Here is a 19972-nt window from a genome sequence, read left to right as displayed (position 1 = left end):
CGTAGGTAATCGTGGAAATCCCCCGAAAGTACAAAGCACAATAAGCGAGAGCCGCAGAACGCACAAATATCTGTTTCCTGTCTCTCTTATAGCCAAGGGTAGTGCATGACTTGAAATCTATCTATTACTCGTCAACAAGGCTTGCTAGCTTATCTGTATGAAACAAAGGCACAATACGTCGCGTACTGCGCGCAACATGGTCGCGAAGTCGTGTCCTGTGGTTTTATTAAAGCGAAAGCCTTATATGTCTCATTGTTCAGTCGACCTTCGAAGTCCTGGAGCGAAAACGCGGCGACAACACGAAAGGTACAAGAACTATCATCATCAACGGCTCTACCGCCGTAAGCACTCGTAAGCAAGCAAGACGGATGATAAAGCGAATTAAGATGAATGATTCAGGCCAGTGAAAGGCAATAAATTAAGCCTGATGGCTAAGCGAATTGGACTAAGCTAAGCGAATGATGGCTAAGCGAATTAAGAGGCTGAGTAAGCGAATGAAGAGGGATGACTAAGCGAAGTGCACTAAGCATATTAATTAAGAGGGATATGTACACCATGTGTCCGTCTTTAAGGCACTTGGGCTTTCGCCTTCAAGTCGTCTTATGGATAACATAAGAGACCCTGTGATTTTTTCGCTTAGTGCACGATAGTCAGTTGTTTCATCTATGCGCAGCTGTAACGGCATTTCACTGCCAGCTGACGCCATGACATCGTTATTTCGCCGGCTTGCGAAAGTGCAGAAAAACAAAATATGCACAACTAATAAGCAGCACGCCGGTGAACGTGCAATGATAACGAGAACTGGGCACTTCTTGAAAAATAACTTCTTTAGGGGAAAATCGACTTTTAAAATTCCCTACGAAATTTCACTTCCTATAACGCATTCTAACTCACATGGCTGCAGACGTGGTTTACAAAGACTTTCATCGCTTCGGCGCAGTAAATTCGTTCAGCAAGCTATGATTTCCATTTCGTAGTCGGCAAATGTAAAATTTGCATGCTCCGGATGTACCAGGATGCACCTGCGGATTCAGCTTCCGAGAGAACGATACGGACAATAATACTGTTTAAACAGATGCAAGTGCATTTTTCTTTTTTCTATTTTCACTTTGACAGTTTTGACAGCTGGTGAATTATACGTGCGGGAAAAAAAATTCAAGACTGGAATAACTATTGAATTGCAGATCGAAATGCACCAGTGGCACCTTTCTTATTGAAAAAGAAAAATGAACGCGGCGTATCTATAGGAAGCTAGGGGATATTAAAAAAGATAGAGAGTAAGGCTGTATAGAGGTTCGACTGTATACGCTTGCGTATAGCTAAACCATAAAATCGTTACCATGTGGCTCGACTTTTTCTTTCTAAATCCTGAAGTACGTTGGTTAAGAATGAATACGTAGTAAGAAAAATTATCGCGTGCACTGCACGATGCCTACGGTTCCCCTATCGGAACCCCAGCTATGATCGGATCTGACCAGGAGCCCGGCACGTAACCGGCACAGTCAGCGTCAAACGTTTACGGACCGCGGGAGCTGAGAAAAGCGTTTAATTCCCAAGCAGCTTGTTGCCCCAGCCAGTTAAATCATAAACCACTATGTTTTGCGCATGTCTTGAAGCACATGCTTTAAGACCAAATTCCAGGTTGTGTGCTCAAACTGCGGATATATTCAGCTTTTTTCTCACGTCTCACAGTGCGCATTTAAGGTCTTTGACGACAGTTGTTGTTCGTCATAAGCCTGATTCCTCCTTTCGTAGGGTATAAAAATCTATTTGGCTCAGATATTGCGTAGTAAAGGCAACGCGGAATGCAATATTTAGGACCACAGTCCCGAAACTAAGTGAGTCAATGAAGCGATTCACACGCACCAGGCGCAGCTGCCTTACCCAATGAATTGCCCTCTTCTAATTTTTATGCCTTTCTTCCGAGTAAACAAAATATCGTGTTCTCCCTTCACTCTTCTCGCTCCTTGATTATCCTGCTCCGCCCTAGGTAGCCAACCAAACAGGCAGCCGCCTAATTAGCCTCGTTGCATTCTTTTTTTCGTTATATATCTCTCATCACGCGATATGGTTGTCACCGAAGATATCATTCGAGATTTGCCGTTGCAAACATACTAATCCTGTATTTTTTCTCTTTGGTCTTCGACATTATTGCATGCTGAGGAGAAGCTTGCGGTGTCGTTGTCGAGCTGCCATAGTCGGGTTAAGTGCACAGTTTGTCTGATCTGCACTCTATGCGCACTTTATCTTCCGGCTCTTACTAATTGTGTATTCTATTTTGAATGCATATCGTAGGGTAATAGAAGGCAAAGAGTTTATCATGAGCAGCTTCAGGCAGGCAAAACTACATCCGGGCAATTGAAAAATCTTTATAATGAGCGTCAGGGAATGTTGTGGCAATAGGAGACAAATGAGCACGAATAGGAAAGCTAGCATGCGGGAGACCTTTACTCTGTGGGCTTGCGTTCAAGACCTAGAGCTCTCTCAAGGGCCCGGATTTATTACGTATAAAAGGAGTTATATGCAAGTTGATTTCCTTCCTCCGAGACACTGAGTTCATTAACGTTGTGGGTCTTGAGCATACTACAAGTGCGTATTAAATACCTCTGCAATGAGGCAAGCTAGAGCACTGCACGGGCTCGGGCTTACCCGGGCCGGGTAGGGCAGTTTTTTCACGGGCTCGGGCCGGGCTCGGGCACGGCATGTGCTTTTTTACCCGGGCCCAGGCCGGGCTCGGACTTTCTGGTGGTGCGCATGTAACGTGCAGCGAGTTATCCTCGCGCGTCTCGACTCTGGAAAACATGTCTTTTTCGGTCTCGGGCCGGGCTCGGGCCTAAGGTAAAGGCGTGGCGGGCCGAGCCAGGCGGGTAACGTAGGTTATTAACGTAGGCCGGGCCCGGGTCTCGCCATAAAACTTTTGGTCGGGCTCGGGCGGGCAGGCCAACGTAAAAATGGGCCCGGGCCGGGCCCGGGCTGAAAAAAATCGGCCCGTGCAGTGCTCTAAAGTAAGCTAGCGCATTCGAAATATTTTTCTTATGTTAATTACGCTAGTACTCATGATCAATGTTATCTGCGCACCACATGAAATGAAGACTAGGTAACGACGGACACAAGCGCAGTACTAGTGCTCAGCCACTCTCCACACTCGAAATTTCGAAGCACCCATGCTCATCATTTTCTTACTTTCTTTCTTTCTTTAATTTATTTTCTTTCTTTTTCATTTCGTTCCCTCACCTCAGCTTCTTCTTTCTTTCTGGTGCGCCCTCAGCAGACGGCGCTGTTTAAGCACTTGTTTTATCACGCAGTGCAATGTCTCCTTAACGCTTCGCACATTTCTAGCTGATGTTCAGTTATTTGTGAATTTCCTTGTTTTGCCTATAGAGTCACCATTGTCCGCTTCTCGTTCGTCTCCGTGACTTATGGTCTGCCACATTGTTCTGTCAATGCATTGGAGGAGCCGAACGCCAACGTGCCACCCCACGTTATTGTGTTGGGGCGTGTTCCAGAGAAAGTCCACAAGAGCTGTCTATGCTTTCGAGTATGCGACCAATGCAAGTGCTCCTCGTCCGGCGGCTTGCTGTGAACACGTTCGTAATTTTCTTGTGTCTCCCACTTACTGGCTCGTTACTCGCTGCATCGAACTGTATATACTGTGTACAGTGTACCCTAGAAATAAAGTTCAATTCAGTTCGCGTCAGCCATGCCGGGAACGCGTTCTTTCGAAAATTCTGAAAGTGATTGCCTCGGTGACTCAGCGGCTAAGGTTGTTTGTTTCTCGCTTCAAAGCACAAGGTGTCGTATTCGATTCCCAGGCCATGTTTGCAATATAGATCTAATAAGGGCTGGTCAAAACACCCCAAGTGGTCAACAACTATTCCGGCCCTCCATTATGGCGCTACTCATATTCAAGTTGTGGCACTCGGGTGCGATAACCTATAAGTTATAAAGCTCGGAGAGAGTCATGTACAACTTTAGTTCATCGTACGAGTATGCTGAGGACTCTTGATGGTATTTTGGCGCTGAAATACAGAGAAACCACGGTAACGAAAACGTATACAGAGCGCTGCAGCGCTCGATGTTTTCATTCCCGCGATTTATTTGTAATTCTGTCATGATAACTAGCGTGGTTTCCCAATTCCAACTCACCCAAATCAGTACCTTGTTATGCTCAGGGCATTCCTAAAAAAAACTGTCATCGAAGCTGCAGCCTCTTTGATCGCTGCGGACGGCCTTATTTCGCGAGTGATCGTTGTAGGCGTGCTGGTTGGCTGGTTGGCGCGTGGTGGTTTGGTTCGCATCACTTGCAAGGCTCGCGACGCTCCTCAGTAAAGCGTGACCATGTTTCATACATTCGTATCTTCTTTCCGGCTTACTCATCTGTGAATGCCTTATGATCTGCTGTGGGAAAGCCCGCTGTTGGTCAAGTTTATATTCAGTGACGCAACACACTGCGTGCATGCGCAATGAAACTAGTTGAACGGTATACGAATGATTGAAATGCGTACAGCAGTGCGCCAAGGTCTTCGTAAATAGTTAAGAAGCAGGGGCCAGATTCACAAAGTTTTTCTTTCGTAAGTTCGCTTTGCCATTGGCTGGCCGCTTTCATTAATGGCATGTCTGGCATTCGGATTGACTAAAATTCTTTCTCACGAAAAATTATAGCGTAGCAAGTTCTTGGGAATTCGGTCCCAGAGTTGTTACCTGCTCACCACGTGGCTCGGGCTGCTGTAAGGCTGCGCGCATGCGCGCGCCCACACACACACACACACGCACTACAAGAAAAGTAAGCGACGAACTTTATTTACGAACGATTCTTTGAGTAAACCATTGAATAGCGCATCGAAACACCGGGAAAATATTACTTTGGTGAAACAAATTCTGAAACAAATATTATGAGCTTTATACTTGAGAGAACTTGCCATTTCTGAAGCTCTAGAATTTGACTTGTTTCTTTTTTTTTTTTTTGACGCAAACAAAATTTGTTCAGAACAGCGAGATCAGCAGATACCTAAGGAGAACATACATGAGCTTCTCATGTATCGAAATCTTGAAAATAACAGCTCAAGCTTCGTCTTAACAAAATCACTTTATATTCAAAAGATATTGCTCGAAAATTGCATTTTAGTTAATTTTGCGGTAAGACCGTTGATTGCTAAAAAGAAGAACGTAGTCTAAACTTGCATTACATATTGAATTTCGCGCCGGAACCCCAGCGCAGGTGCGTCAGTGTGACGTCACGAATTTCAGAGTGCCTTTTCGTATTTTAGCCGTTGTGGCGCAGTAAATGTTGTTGAAACTTGGTAACTTTATTCCTAACTTGGAATTAAAAACTTGGTAAGTTTTTTATTCCTTTAGAATACAGTGTATAGCCAATCATTGAACTAAAAACTAAACGAGGCCTGAAGAACTGATGCCATGATGCCATGGTGAGCTAGTGTCGAAACTTCAAGACGGTGTCGCCACCTGCCTTTCCTTTTTACGTATTTTCTGTCCCCTAAAGCCTCTTCTCATGGTAAGAGTGGCTCTCTTGGTATTGCATGTAGAAGGGTAAGTGACTAATTTGCAGCTCAGCTTATTTTGCTCTTTAGTGTCTCTTGAAAGAAATTTCCTATGTTGCATCAGGTTGTACATTCGCACTATATATCATGCACTGTCGTGGCAAACTTACAACGCTGCTTCTTCAGCCGGATGTTTTCATTAAGGCAGGTCGCACGCGCCGCTTGTTTACTCGAAACTTACCAACTCTCTTTAGAGGTGCGAGTGGTCGCAGTGCGAACAAACAGCTAAACGCAACACAATGCTTTAATCAGCAGCGTCGAGATAACGTGGCTGCGAAGGCAGCGATACACATTCATTGCGGGTTTTACCCTGTCCTCTCTGAGCTCATTCTGCCAAGCGCATTCAACGTTGGAAGTTTCAACTGTCCCGTTTGTCGCTTCATGCAGCGCAAAGGTATTTCTCCGTTTGAAGGCTTTGCTTTCACGCTTTAAATATGTTATTTCACTTCGGGAGGAAAAGAAACTGAGCTTCAGTAAGAGTACAATACATAATGTGAATTGTGGCGCGTAAATGCAACATGCAGTGCAATATTTCACTTACCGGAGTTACTCGCCGCGGTAGCCCAGTGGATATGGCGCTGCACACTGCTGAGGTCCCGGGATCAATACCTGCCGCGACGGCTATATATCAATGGGGCGAAATACCAAAACGCTCGTGCGCTTTGACTTAGGTGCCTAATTATCGAAACCCTAGAATTTATTTATTGGTTTTGCATGCTTACCACGTTCTTTCCTCCCTCTAGAGAGCAGGCAGTCTGCTGATCTGAAGTGACGTCACGTTTATAAATTGCCACCTCGAAGCTTACCAACCACGACAGTGACGCGGCCTGTGTGTCAAGATTTGCTTTTGTGAGAAAGGAAGGTATCTGACATTCTACGCTGCCGGCATCAGATTCTGCCAGTTGTCTGGCATTGCCAAGCCAACAACAAAAACAAAAATGTGTGACACCGTCACGCAATGCGGGTCGTGGTCAGAGTGTAGCATGTCTTGTTTATACGAAGTTATACCGTGGTTTGTAGATAACTAAAGGGACACTAAAGATCGAAATCATTTGAAATGTGTTAGTAAATTACCCTTCCACAAACCATAAAAGTTACTCTTACCGTGATAAGACGCTTGGTAAACCAGAAAAAAATGCAAGAACGAAAGCGGCGTGGGGACAACGCCTTGAAATTGCCACACCAGCTTGGCGTCACGTCATGAATTAGGCGGCGTCTGCACAGGCCTAGTTAATTTTCTTATGGGTAAAGATCAACATTTCTGTGTTTTACGAGAACTCAGGACAGCACTCAGCTAATTTCAAGAACTTTAGTGAAACACAATGGCCGAAATGCGAAAAACTGCTTTGCAATCCATGACGTCAAACTGATTTAGAGGCGCTAGGGTTTCGCCCCCATCGAAATGTTGTCGCCGCGGCCGGGATCGCGGGCCCGTGACCTCGAGCGAGTACATGGAACGCGGTTCGACTGATTAGTATAGGCGTCTGTAATTTCGTGGGTGATGTCCGTTAGCACCAGACTCTCACATCACACGCATCAGCGGCAGACTACGTAATGAGACCAAGAACAAGATCAGCTCGATTTCTGGCCGTTTTGAAGATAAGTCGTGTGTTTAGTTTTGTGTGTGCATTAAATATGTTCTCTTATAACGGCGTAACGCGTCTGTAACCTGACCAAGAAACAGGTAAAATGAACGGACATTCGGAGTTTTATGGAGCCCAGTCGTGTTTCAAGGTTCTTCACTTTCATGTGAGGCATGCTCCGCTGGTTCCTTCTTCACTAAACGTGATTTTATGAGGCATGCAATTTGCAAATAAACGCACTTCAGGCTGTTGACTGCTGCCACGGTCATACTTTACTTCATGTTAGCATTCATTATTCCCACAGCCTTGGATGACTCGGTTAAAAGCGATTCGCACTTGTCATACCTATAGTAGCTGAAAAAGTAGTGTCATACGGCATGAGCGCCAGATCGGGATACCGATCTGGCTTCATGCCCTTTGATAGTATTTTTTCAGCTACTTTGATTTATTGACAATCGCAAATATCGTAGTGATATATGTCACCTGAGGGCTGAGCCGTGTTCTTTCTTTCTTTTTTACATGAATGGGCGTTTGAGGGTCTGCGTTGTAGAGTGTATTCGGATGCTACGCAGGGAGGGCTTTTGCTTTCTGCGTATCGATTCGTGTAGTGCCAGTTACCACCTCCGTTTAAATCTTTCTTCACGATCTTGCGCGACCGATGCAAACCCGTTCAAGCCCCTCGAGCGCAGCTCACGCTGATGCACTGTGAGTGCGCTGGTTGTAAGTGGACGCTGATCCACACGATTATGCCCTTCGCCGGTTTTTCGCGTTGTCCCGGAAACGCCTCCCCAGTCTACGCCTTCCCTGCTCCTGTCCGACTGCAAAGTTTCCCTGACCCGTAATGGAACAGAAAACCCAAGGTCAGTCCTGGCAGATCATAGAGCTCGATGCAACTCCCACCAGTGTTATGAACCGCTCACTTGACACCCGCGTACGTCTGTCCTGTTTTTGCAGATCCACAAAAACGCAAGAGTGCCTGACGGGGGTCGTGTGTCTCATTCCGGCCCAGAATTCCGGATCCATCCTCGGGGCGCCACTCGAAGACACTAGTCCGCACCTGCTACAAGCCCGAACCCGACAGGAACTCGAGAACTCGGTGAAAGATGGCATTTCAATGGTCTCAAGTGGCGGCCCCGCTGTTGCTCTTGTTCGGAACACTGCTGTCTGGGCTGCTTCCCATCTGGCTAGTCCAAGAGGCTCAGCATGGCGAGGTGGGGCGACAAGGCGTTCGCGTTTCTCGTCTGCATCGGAGGCGGCTGTACTGTTCGCCACGAGCTTCCTGCACCTTCTGCCCGAAGTCCGCGAAGGATTCGAGAAGTTGACGACCGAGTTTCCCGTCACTGAAGGAGTCGTCTGCGTGGGCTTCCTCGCCGTCTACGCGCTAGAAGAGATCGTCCACGCATGCCTAGGTCACAGCCATCAAACGTCCGACCACGGTCATTCACACGCAGCCATTGTGATGAGCCGCAGGTGGGTATGAACGTTCTGCTATCATTGCTGCTTAGCGCAGACGGTCACGCTTTCAGTAAGAGAAAGATCTGTAACGTTTGTGTAGGGGCCGTCAATGAATCTCATCGTGAGCCCTTTTCGAAGCCAGTGCATTGATTAACAGCATCAAACATACATACAGGTGATTGACAATCGATATAACTTACTTTCACATAATGACCACAAGCGTGGTCTTATTGCACATTCGACCATTTTGAAAATTAGGCGCTACCTACCATTGACATTGCCCGGCAGCCTTGTTTTTAAGCTTACTTCTCTTATTCATTCTTTTTTCAAATAATGTAAACAGCAGCTTGCACTGTATCCGTCGAGAATCTTGTGTCTAATGTTGGTCGGCACGAGTTCTTTGACGAAAAATGCAACACCTCATTATATTTAAAGATAAATAATTGCGGTGTCACGTAAATCATTCTCAGTGTAAAGCTCGTGCTCCAGTCTGTGGGGAACAACTGTGATCATCGTTTTTTTTTTTTTCTTCTTTTTGTCTCATTACATCTCAGTCACGATGCGGAGCAACCTCCTCCGACGCAGGAGAACGGCGTGGAGAACAAGGAGAACTTTTCGGCGAATGCGGTGGCCGATGACGAACTCGGCCCACAGCGCATCTCTCTCGGCAGCGTGCTGATCGTGGTGGCCCTCTCGTTTCACTCCATCTTCGAGGGCCTCTCGCTGGGCCTGCAGTCGACGGACCAGGCCACCTGGATCATGTTCCTCGCCATCTCCATCCACAAGTTCGTCATCGCGTTCGTCGTGGGCTTCGACATGACCGCGAGTCGCATGAAGGCGCGAACCATCCTCATCTACATTGCGATCTTCTCGGTGATGTCGCCGCTCGGCGCGCTCATAGGAGCCGTGACCAAGAACAAACTCGAGGACTCGCCCGTGGTTGCCGGACTCAATGGTGTCGCGACGGGCACTCTCTTGTACGTGACGTTCTTCGAGGTCCTACAGAGGGACAAGAACAGCCAGTTGAGTGGCTTGTTGCAGCTGCTGGCAGTACTGCTCGGATTCTGTATCATGTTGACGCTAGTCCTTGTTTTACCTCACGATTGAGTGAAAGATTGTTTGCTCGCGCTCATTCTCTTGTGAACGTTGTTTTATAGACACGCATGAAATGATTCTGCAGGTCAGGACCAGTTGTTGAAAAAGATCTGTGTGATATTAAATAACTACTGTCGAACAACTTATATAATGTGATACAACGTGCCAATCGTGGTGCAGCTGAACTTAAAAGGGACTAATGCACTCGCGCATAATAAATGTTACGTGGACTACTTTGTGCGAGTCATATTGTGTCGCGTTTGTACTCTTTACATTACGCGTATATTTAACAGTGGCTACATCCTCGGATGTTTTAATCGAGCCTGAATAAAATGTCAATTTGAAGCACTGTGAATTATAAAACGGAGCGTAAGTACTCAACGAAGCGATGTTGCTGTACACTGCGTGCTCTAAATTTATCATCAAATTTGACTTCAAATTCACATTTTAACGCCGCTCCTTTGTGTGTTTCTCTTGTCATCGCCATTATTGACCGTTTCTGTATTTTGTACAATAAAGACCACGTATGTCATCACGCCGCGCGGATATGTTGTGAAAGACAACTCTCTTCACATTGACAGATTGCAAGTCTATCTCCATTCATACCTCGTTCAACAGCAGCAGTTCGTTCTGCGCTGAAGCGAATAGGAATATTGCTAACGCGTGCCACTGGTATAAACCTGCGCAAGAAAAAGGATGACAAGGGATCGATACCAATGTTTGCTTCTTTCAGTCCTAAGCGTGCATAATACGGAATCTGGGAGCACGTGCCAAACTGCATTATTGCGCCCTTTAGCGTAGCAAGCGCCTTGTGTCCAGACATGGCATTGCACATGCGCATGCTTTCATGCGCTTGTCCCTATTTAGGCCCGTTTCTCTCTAGCGTGCAGTCGAAATCGCGATTATTGCAGAAGATAACGCTGGGAGAGCGCTGTCCTTTTCAGCTGGCAGGGTGTGCAGTGCATTGTCGCACGGTCACAACGGCCGAAACAGTCACCGTTCTCCTGCCATAACCTCCTGTAATCATTGTGATTTTGCAGCACGCTGGTGAGAAATGGGCCTAAATAGGGACAAGTGCATGAAAGAACGCGCATATGCAATGCCATGTCTGGACACAAGGCGCTTGCTACGCTAAAGGGCGCAATAATGCAGTTTGGCACGTGTTCGCAGATTCCATATTATTTTGTCCGCGCCAGCGCATGTCGCGTAACCAACTTTGACGTTTCCACGAGCGCAGCTTTATTAACTGCTTGCGCTGTTTGTCGTCTACAGTTTACACTCGTTTTTTCACCGTTGTCCTCCTTTCTTTTTGTTATATATATATATATATATATATATATATATATATATATATATATATATGCATATTCCGGAAGTAAGGAGTGGGACTTGACAGAATGAAGGAATGAATTCTGGGGTTTTACGTGCCAAAAGTGCGACTTGAATATGAGGTACGCTGTAGTGGGGAACTCCGGACTAATTTTGACTACAAGGGGATCTTTAAAGTGTCCCCAATACACGGTAAACGGGCCTTATTGCATTTCGCCCCCATTAAAAGGTGGCTGCCGCTACCGGGATTTAGTACTGCGCGGGGCGTGGACAGGAATGTATTAGAAAGTGGGACGCATTTAAAACCAGGGCATGAAGTATTGTTTTCTATCTTCGTAAAACGTCTGAAATTATCCAGCAGTCCAGGCATCTATGATCTCGTCACGTATCATCGCAGAAACGTTCTGTCAAATAAAGCATTCAGTACACTGTGAATGTACGGTCCTGCAATCGGCACAACAAGGCACGTTGCTGAAATAGTGCATTTACTCCGAAACTTAGATGTTTCTGCGTGACGTAGACATACGCAATGGCAAATACCACGGAGTGCTCCTTCATGTAAATCGTACAGTCAACCATAGCGCCGCGTGCCAGTCGCGGACGCCACCTACATCAATAATGTACAACACCCAGGGGTACAGCGCGCACTCCTCCTCCATTTCGCTGTACGGCGGAATCGCGATTTCCTGAGCGCGCGCGTAAACTTTACGGCGATGGTTTGCCACAAGTGTTTCGCGTCGAAAGACACCTGCACCCTCCGATATATATAGGTCACACTCGATCAATTATTTTCACTGTTCAAAGAATGCGAAAGCAAAGCTAGCCCCGTATCGTTACGCCGACGGCACGGAGCAAGTCACGAAAAAAAAAAAAAAAGAAGTGCTTGCGCGAAGACAATGCGCGTGCGTCGATCGCGCTTTTCCTTTTGCCTGCAATATCTCAGCTCATTTCTCAGCTCATGTCTGTAAGGCCAAATGTGTTCTGATGCAGTAATTTTCCACGTAAACAATCCCTAGCATCAAGTCAGTGTTCTTTTTCTTTTCTTTGTTTTTTTTTTTTTTTTTTGGGGGGGGGGGGGTAATGATATAATTGCAATTGTGACTTAAATGTAGGCGAACATGAACACTTGCAGTACTTGAATGCTTCAAAATAAAATTCGTCGAGTCAGTAGAAGGTTTTGTCCAAGCGTGCGTTCTGTTGAATTTACATACCGCACATTCAATACCGGAAGGCTATGATTTAATTATCGTCACTCTGTACACTGCGTTTGTTTTTACGGTATGTCTGTGTCAGCAGAAAATCAACAAATATCGTTCACACTATTTTTCTCCGCTATCCTGCATGTGATAAATATACATAAAGCTCTGCTGTACTTCCAGTGCACAGCAGTGCTGAAAGCATTCGTTTATAATAGATTGCGGTGTTTAACACTTAGAAGCTGAAATGTGGACTATGAGCGATACCGTAGTGGAGGCTTCTGGACTTATTCTGACCACCTGGGGCTCTTGACTGCGCAACCAAAGCACTGTGCACAAGCGTTTTTGCAATAAATCTCTATTGTAACGCGCCCTACGTGGCTGGGAATTGAACCCACGGCCTCGTGACAAGCAGCACATATTGAGTAAATAGATCAAATGCGAAATGAAAGTAATCAGTTCGAATTCAGGTCTATTGTTACAACTCACTTTCTGTTAAATGTTTTTTTTTCCTAACTTGTTATTCTTCGTTGTTTTTTTTTTTTTTTTTTGGCTGTCTAAACAGTATATCTCTTCTGCCTGTTTTCACAAAATATTAGGTCCCTGAAATCGGCAGGTCCTGCCTACACTTGAAGGTTATTGTCTATTTTGTATTCTTACTACCAATTGAGAAAAACCTCCTTGGGTCGAGCAGCAGATTGTCCTTAGCCGTAAGTGAAAGTACCTCTGTAATGATCATCGTGTTAATGCTCATTGGTAACTGCCAAGCTAAGCACCCTCTTGCGTTCCGCGACGTTGATTTTCACACGAGAGCTCATAACGACTGAACAACTTCGGTCTGGGTGCATGTGTTTGAAGAATTCCATGTGAGAATATTATTACTAGTTACTTTTTATTTCTTTGTAGCTGACAATATTTGTGCGCATAAAGCGGTTGTCAATGCCTTGTTGCTTGTACAGCTCATTTTATTATTAACTGTAGTTCTATTTTTAAATCTTGTAAAAATTACGCAGATCCCACGAATTGTGGGAATCTAGTGTTAATTCGAAGCTTCTGTCACACAACGCATGTGATGAAATATTTTAACGCTTCGGTTTGTGTGTACTTCCCTTCCGCTGTTGGTGTCAGGCGGCGTCACTTACACTATCAAAACAAGGGATGTTACTTCTGGATAAAAACATGTTATATAAATAAATAAATAAATAAATAAATAAATAAATAAATAAATAAATAAATAAATAAATAAATAAATAAATAAATGTACCTATAGTGTCGACTGTGCGCATGCCTGCCAAGACCGGATGGTTTTCTTTCTTATTTATGACATTGCTATGAAAATCCCTAGTGTTTCTTCCAATAAAGTTTAATTGGGCAGTCAGCGCTAGTCCTGTTATTTATACATCTTATCGCTTCCTTTCTTCTTTCTCTCTTCTTTTTTGTCCCATCGTGATGCTTCAATATACCTTCAGGTTGTTATTCTATCGTTGTAAGGTAGTTAATCTTTTGCGGTCTATTGGGGATGAGCATCGGGTTGCTACGCTGGCGCTCACGTTATCTCTCCATTCTTTTCCGGTTTCGCTGGAGAGTAAGTTTAAGCCCCGGTATTGAACAAACAGTGGCAGGCTCATTCCAACCGCGTATTCTGTGTCATCCGGGCCTCTCGAACCTGTTGCAGTGGTTGCTCGAGCACTGTTCGCTGATGATAAGCGTGGAGATACGGTTGAAGAAACAGGCAATGCAACTACGGGCGGAAATGAGGTCGAAGAGGAGCGTATTGCGGAGAGCTGGGTCGTCGTCGTGAGCACAGCAGTGGGTCTAGCGCCTGAGCCTACGGGCGAATTCTCAAAGTTTACATAAGGAGCTGTGTTCTTCAAGCAGCTTTCTTTCTGTTTAGTACTTTTCTTTCACTTGTGCCTCTATGCCCTGTGCGTTCACGGGGTTGCCATAGTACAATAAGCCTTTAGAACACATAGGTCGTCGTTTTCCATGTGGGTGACTGCAATTTAATTCAATAACGGCGTCCTATCAATCGATGATTGTTCTCCGACATCCACGTTATAACTTTCTCTTATGGTCACGCGTGAAATAACTACTACGACTTTATGATGCACTGATGCTACCTACCAGCCCCTTTACAACTTTGATTTGCTGATGCTGCTTACTAATTACTCTTCACGGCCTCATGGTCTACTAATTCTGCCTACATAAGGTGCATCATCTATATGCATGGTGTCCCAGCTATCATGCATCGCGTTTTTAAAGAAAGACGTGCCATTCTACGGGAGGGTAATCAAGTGCATATTGTACACAGTCAAGTAGATCAACCGCCAGTAATTTTTTGTTAATGGCATTCGATTTAATAATTAATTGCAATTATTTAATGTTTAATTACTGCTCTGAATGACGGGCTGTCAATGAAGAATTTGTAGGAAATTGAAAGAAACCTAAAGCTGTCATGTTTTTCGTCTGATGCGTTTGGCCCGTTTATTTTTTCCAGCTGATAAAGAAAGGCCACAAAAAATGAAAAAAATGGCACATGACTAAACGTCCACCCGTATCAAAAAGCAGCGCCCTCAAACACGCTCCACATGAGTTAATGAGTGCACTCTTTTGTTATCAACACCGCGGCGCCGCGCTGTCACGGGTGGGGCGCGCCAGATAAACCGTCTGCTCTACCACAATTGTTATTGACACCCCACAGTTGTCAGTAGCCCACCAGCAGCATACGATCACAAAGATTGCAGTTCGACTCCAAAAGTGCGTGAATATACATAGCGCTTATTTTGTTATTCGTTGTGTGTCTGTCAAATCACACATCATTTACAGACACATATCGTAGGCTATTATCAGGAGCGGCCCACCCATGCCTATATGTTTTGCATTGATTTCAGGCCCGGTCTGTCGGGAGTTCTGCACTGACATATACAAACGAATGCCGGCGACGGTGCTATGCAATGGTATCACATTGAAATTGCAGTGTGGTTCTCGTGCTAAAGAATTTCGCTGGACATAACGATGGGAGTGAAAAGATGGCAGAAAGAATGCCGAACGGCCACGGTGCTTCCCTAGACAAACAGAGGCAAGTGTTTTTCTTTTGTGATAGCCCAACAGCATGTTATCACAAACTGAGCGCGCCTAACGGAGCAAATACATGCTCGCTAGCCAGACAAAGATACAGCTTGCTACGTTTGCTACACTGTGCATTTGAGCAAGAAAACAGCGCGGGACAGAGGTATGAGAAAGAAAGGCTATAAAGAAGGCTTCGTGCGGAGTTATACAGCGTGTTTATTTCATTTTCCAAATGCTTAAGAATTCTCCCGATGGCTAAACAAATGTAACTGCATGGCAAGTTTTCTTACTTATGCGCATCACCCCGAAAAAAAGCGTGTTCCGACTCTGGAAATGCTTCATAAAGTACTTTAAACACAGGTATACCTGCGTGTTAGATACCTGCTGTTTGCAGATACCTGCAAACAAGCACCGACCCGCGGCGCGGAGGCCCTTTGAGGAGTGGGTCGGGTCACGGGTGAAAGAGGCACTTAATTCGCTTCGCAGCTTCGCGTAAGAAGCTTCCGAATTCAGCCACGTGTAGCCCAATCTCTCTTCCCGTTGCCTACTTTCCCGAATGGACCTCGAGCCATCATTTAAACGTATCATTCTGATCAGATCTTATCTGTCCGTGCGTGCACGCACGCGTATTCAATAAATTCACAAATTCACGTGCTTATAAGGCTTGGAGTGCACTGGACAAATTTATTTATTTATTTATTTATTTATTTATTTATTTATTTATTTATTTATTTATTTATTTATTTATTTATTTATTTATTTATTTATTAACAGTTAAGCTGTTTATGCCAGCCATAATTTGTAGTTCGTATCAAGAAACAATCATCAGCAGCAATGAAGAAAGACATAAAAGAAAATAACCTTTCTTGCTGAGGCGGGATTCGAACCCGCGGTCCCAAGGTGAGCGTCGTAAACACTTGGCTATACAGCCGCGCTAGCGGAACATGCATTTATGCGAACCATATGATTGCGTTCGAGCGTCGTCGTCTTCGTCCACAACTTATACATAGTCGTTATACATAACTTATACATAGACATAGTTATACAACTTATACATCGTCTTCGTCCACAACTTAACATATACATACATATGCAACGCAGCGTGTTAAATAGAATAATAGAGAAAATAACGCATAACATAACATACGGAACAAACAGCAGCGCTGTTGGCCACAGCGAGCTCATGGCAGAACATGGGATATTTGATATTAAACAACTTTTTCTTTCGGTAGTACTTACGAAGCATTATTTTGATGAAACATTTAAAACAAAAAAACGTAAAAACTCGGGATTTGCGCAAGATTGAGACATTCGTTCGGGCTAAAGCGTTCACGAACTATGGTAAAAGAACGAGGGCATTTTATGTACCGTTCTACTTTAACAAAATACCACAAGTCACCAACGTATCGTCACTCCGGAAAATAAAAAATTTCATACACCACACAGTTCTGGCAAACGACTGGGAATAATAAGAGAAATCGATGGGATGGGAGTTTTTTTACAATATCATTTCGCTAACTATTGTATAAAATGGACTAGGATATTGTGTTCTTTGTGTTTATATTCGTGTCTGTTTTTGTTTCAAAACATTTCACCACTACATCTAACTGCTACATATGATGGAATGGATGGTCGTGCTGTACACACAATATTTTTTTTTTGCTGAAGTATGCAATTGCTTACGTTATTGTTTGTGCAGGAACAACAATTCGATATTAGTCGAGCGTTTGAGGATAACGGAAAAGGAGGAATGGGGAAAAGCGAAAGAAAACATGTACTATGCTTTGCTGAGAGAAACTATACACTGGTCCGCATAAAAGCATCGATGCTTTCGCGGACTACGGGTTTTTGGTACATAAAGAAAATGTGTATCTATATATGGACATTTCTTTTTATCTTCCTGCTGTACATAATTTTTCCCTATTGTTTCCTGGATTGAAGCACAAAACTGTGTCATTCAGGCCAAAGCACTGCCCTGTCCCGCTCAAAAGCAACTTTGCTTTGGCGGGCTGACAAATTACTCAGATTGTATATTTTATGTTCTAATAATAATGAATGAATGAATGAATGAACTGGCGCGTTCGCCCGCGCTCGTGCCAAAGCTCTGCAAGGTGAAGAAGAGGTTTTGCGCGCTATGCTCGGGAGAGAGATAAAGTAATGAGAGAGAGAGGGACACGCATTCACGGAGCGGGTCTGCTGGAACTCGTTGTTGGCATTGCAATGCGGTGGAACGCAGTGTCGGCATTGGAACGCGGAGTCGGTGTTGCAAGCTGCGCTATGCAATGCGCAGTGACGGCCGTAAGTCCAAGAGAGAGAGAGAGGGACACGCATTCACGGAGCGGGTCTGCTCGAACGCGTTGTCGGCATTGCAACGCGGTGGAACGCAGTGTCGGCATTGGAATGCGGAGTCGGTGTTGCAAGCTGCGCTATGCAACGCGCAGTGACGGCCGTAAGTCCGAGAGAGAGAGAGAGAGGGGGACACGCATTCACGGAGCGGGTCTGCTGGAACGCGTTGTCGGCATTGCAACGCGGTGGAACGCAGTGTCGGCATTGGAATGCGGAGTCGGTGTTGCAAGCTGCGCTATGCAACGCGCAGTGACGGCCGTAAGTCCGAGAGAGAGAGAGAGGGGGACACGCATTCACGGAGCGGGTCTGCTGGAACGCGTTGTCGGCATTGCAACGCGATGGAAAAGCAGTGTCGGCATTGGAACGCGGAGTCGGTGTTGCAAGCTGCGCTATGCAACGCGCAGTGACGGCCGTAAGTCCGAGAGAGAGAGAGAGAGGGACACGCATTCACGGAGCGGGTCTGCTGGAACGCGTTGTCGGCATTGCAACGCGGTGGAACGCAGTGTCGGCATTGGAACGCGAAGTCGGTGTTGCAAGCTGCGCTATGCAACGCGCAGTGACGGCCGTAAGTCCGAGAGAGAGAGAGAGAGGGACACGCATTCACGGAGCGGGTCTGCTGGAACGCGTTGTCGGCATTGCAACGCGGTGGAACGCAGTGTCGGCATTGGAACGCGGAGTCGGTGTTGCAAGCTGCGCTATGCAACGCGCAGTGACGGCCGTAAGTCCAAGAGAGAGAGAGAGAGGGACACGCATTCACGGAGCGGGTCTGCTGGAACGCGTTGTCGGCATTGCAACGCGGTGGAACGCAGTGTCGGCATTGGAACGCGGAGTCGGTGTTGCAAGCTGCGCTATGCAACGCGCAGTGACGGCCGTAAGTCCGAGAGAGAGAGAGAGAGGGACACGCATTCACGGAGCGGGTCTGCTGGAACGCGTTGTCGGCATTGCAACGCGATGGAAAGCAGTGTCGGCATTGGAACGCGGAGTCGGTGTTGCAAGCTGCGCTATGCAACGCGCAGTGACGGCCGTAAGTCCGAGAGAGAGAGAGAGAGGGGACCACGCATTCACGGGAGCGGGTCTGCTGGAACGCGTTGTCGGCATTGCAACGCGGTGGAACGCAGTGTCGGCATTGGAACGCGAAGTCGGGTGTTGCAAGCTGCGCTATGCAACGCGCAGGTGACGGCCGTAAGTCCGAGAGAGAGAGAGAGAGGGGACACGCATTCACGGAGCGGGTCTGCTGGAACGCGTTGTCGGCATTGCAACGCGGTGGAAACGCAGTGTCGGAAAAGCAGTGTCGGCATTGGAACGCGGAGTCGGTGTTGCAAGCTGCGCTATGCAACGCGCAGTGACGGCCGTAAGTCCGAGAGAGAGAGAGAGAGGGGACACGCATTCACGGAGCGGGTCTGCTGGAACGCGTTGTCGGCATTGCAACGCGGTGGAACGCAGTGTCGGCATTGGAACGCGAAGTCGGTGTTGCAAGCTGCGCTATGCAACGCGCAGTGACGGCCGTAAGTCCGAGAGAGAGAGAGAGAGGGGGACACGCATTCACGGAGCGGGTCTGCTGGAACGCGTTGTCGGCATTGCAACGCGGTGGAACGCAGTGTTGGCATTGGAACGCGGAGTCGGTGTTGCAAGCTGCGCTATGCAACGCGCAGTGACGGCCGTAAGTCCAAGAGAGAGAGAGAGGGACACGCATTCACGGAGCGGGTCTGCTGGAACGCGTTGTCGGCATTGCAACGCGGTGGAACGCAGTGTCGGCATTGGAACGCGGAGTCGGTGTTGCAAGCTGGGCTATGCAACGCGCAGTGACGGCCGTAAGTCCGAGAGAGAGAGAGAGAGGGACACGCATTCACGGAGCGGGTCTGCTGGAACGCGTTGTCGGCATTGCAACGCGGTGGAACGCAGTGTCGGCATTGGAACGCGGAGTCGGTGTTGCAAGCTGCGCTATGCAACGCGCAGTGACGGCCGTAAGTCCAAGAGAGAGAGAGAGAGAGAGAGAGAGAGAGGGACACGCATTCACGGAGCGGGTCTGCTGGAACGCGTTGTCGGCATTGCAACGCGGTGGAACGCAGTGTCGGCATTGGAACGCGGAGTCGGTGTTGCAAGCTGGGCTATGCAACGCGCAGTGACGGCCGTAAGTCCGAGAGAGAGAGAGAGAGGGACACGCATTCACGGAGCGGGTCTGCTGGAACGCGTTGTCGGCATTGCAACGCGGTGGAACGCAGTGTCGGCATTGGAACGCGGAGTCGGTGTTGCAAGCTGCGCTATGCAACGCGCAGTGACGGCCGTAAGTCCAAGAGAGAGAGAGAGAGAGAGAGAGGGACACGCATTCACGGAGCGGGTC

The 19972-nt window shown here is 46.7% G+C and overlaps 2 protein-coding genes across 5 annotated transcripts in view; both read left to right on the top strand.

Moving 5' to 3' along the window:
- The window catches only part of LOC119442584 (uncharacterized), a 46538-nt gene that overhangs the window by 13701 nt on the left and 12865 nt on the right, over window positions 1-19972 (top strand). The window contains exon 1 of one of the 2 annotated variants that reach the window (XM_049662246.1): window positions 3611-5952. The exons of the other annotated variant lie outside the window; for it this stretch is intronic. The gene's annotated coding sequence lies outside the window, so the exon portion shown is untranslated. Of the gene's footprint in view, window positions 1-3610; window positions 5953-19972 lie in introns of those variants that run through there. 2 annotated transcript variants of the gene reach the window in all.
- On the top strand, window positions 3389-10227 carry LOC119442585 (zinc transporter ZIP1). Of its 3 annotated transcripts, none has more exons than XM_049662245.1 (3): window positions 3389-3587; window positions 8151-8611; window positions 9151-10227. In XM_049662245.1, the coding sequence occupies exons 1-3, from the start codon at window positions 3420-3422 to the stop codon at window positions 9701-9703; spliced, it is 1182 nt and encodes a 393-aa protein (XP_049518202.1). In that variant the 5' UTR covers window positions 3389-3419; the 3' UTR covers window positions 9704-10227. The 3 variants fall into 3 exon arrangements, with proteins under 3 accessions (XP_049518202.1, XP_037563438.1, XP_037563439.1); XM_037707510.2 differs by having other exon boundaries at window positions 3514-3587; window positions 8096-8611; XM_037707511.2 differs by lacking the exon at window positions 3389-3587 and adding an exon at window positions 7879-8001 and having other exon boundaries at window positions 8096-8611.

This window comes from Dermacentor silvarum, chromosome 2, assembly GCF_013339745.2.
Source record: "Dermacentor silvarum isolate Dsil-2018 chromosome 2, BIME_Dsil_1.4, whole genome shotgun sequence".
In the NCBI taxonomy this organism is placed as follows: domain Eukaryota; kingdom Metazoa; phylum Arthropoda; class Arachnida; order Ixodida; family Ixodidae; genus Dermacentor; species Dermacentor silvarum.
This window is presented reverse-complemented; position numbering and strand designations above follow the sequence as displayed.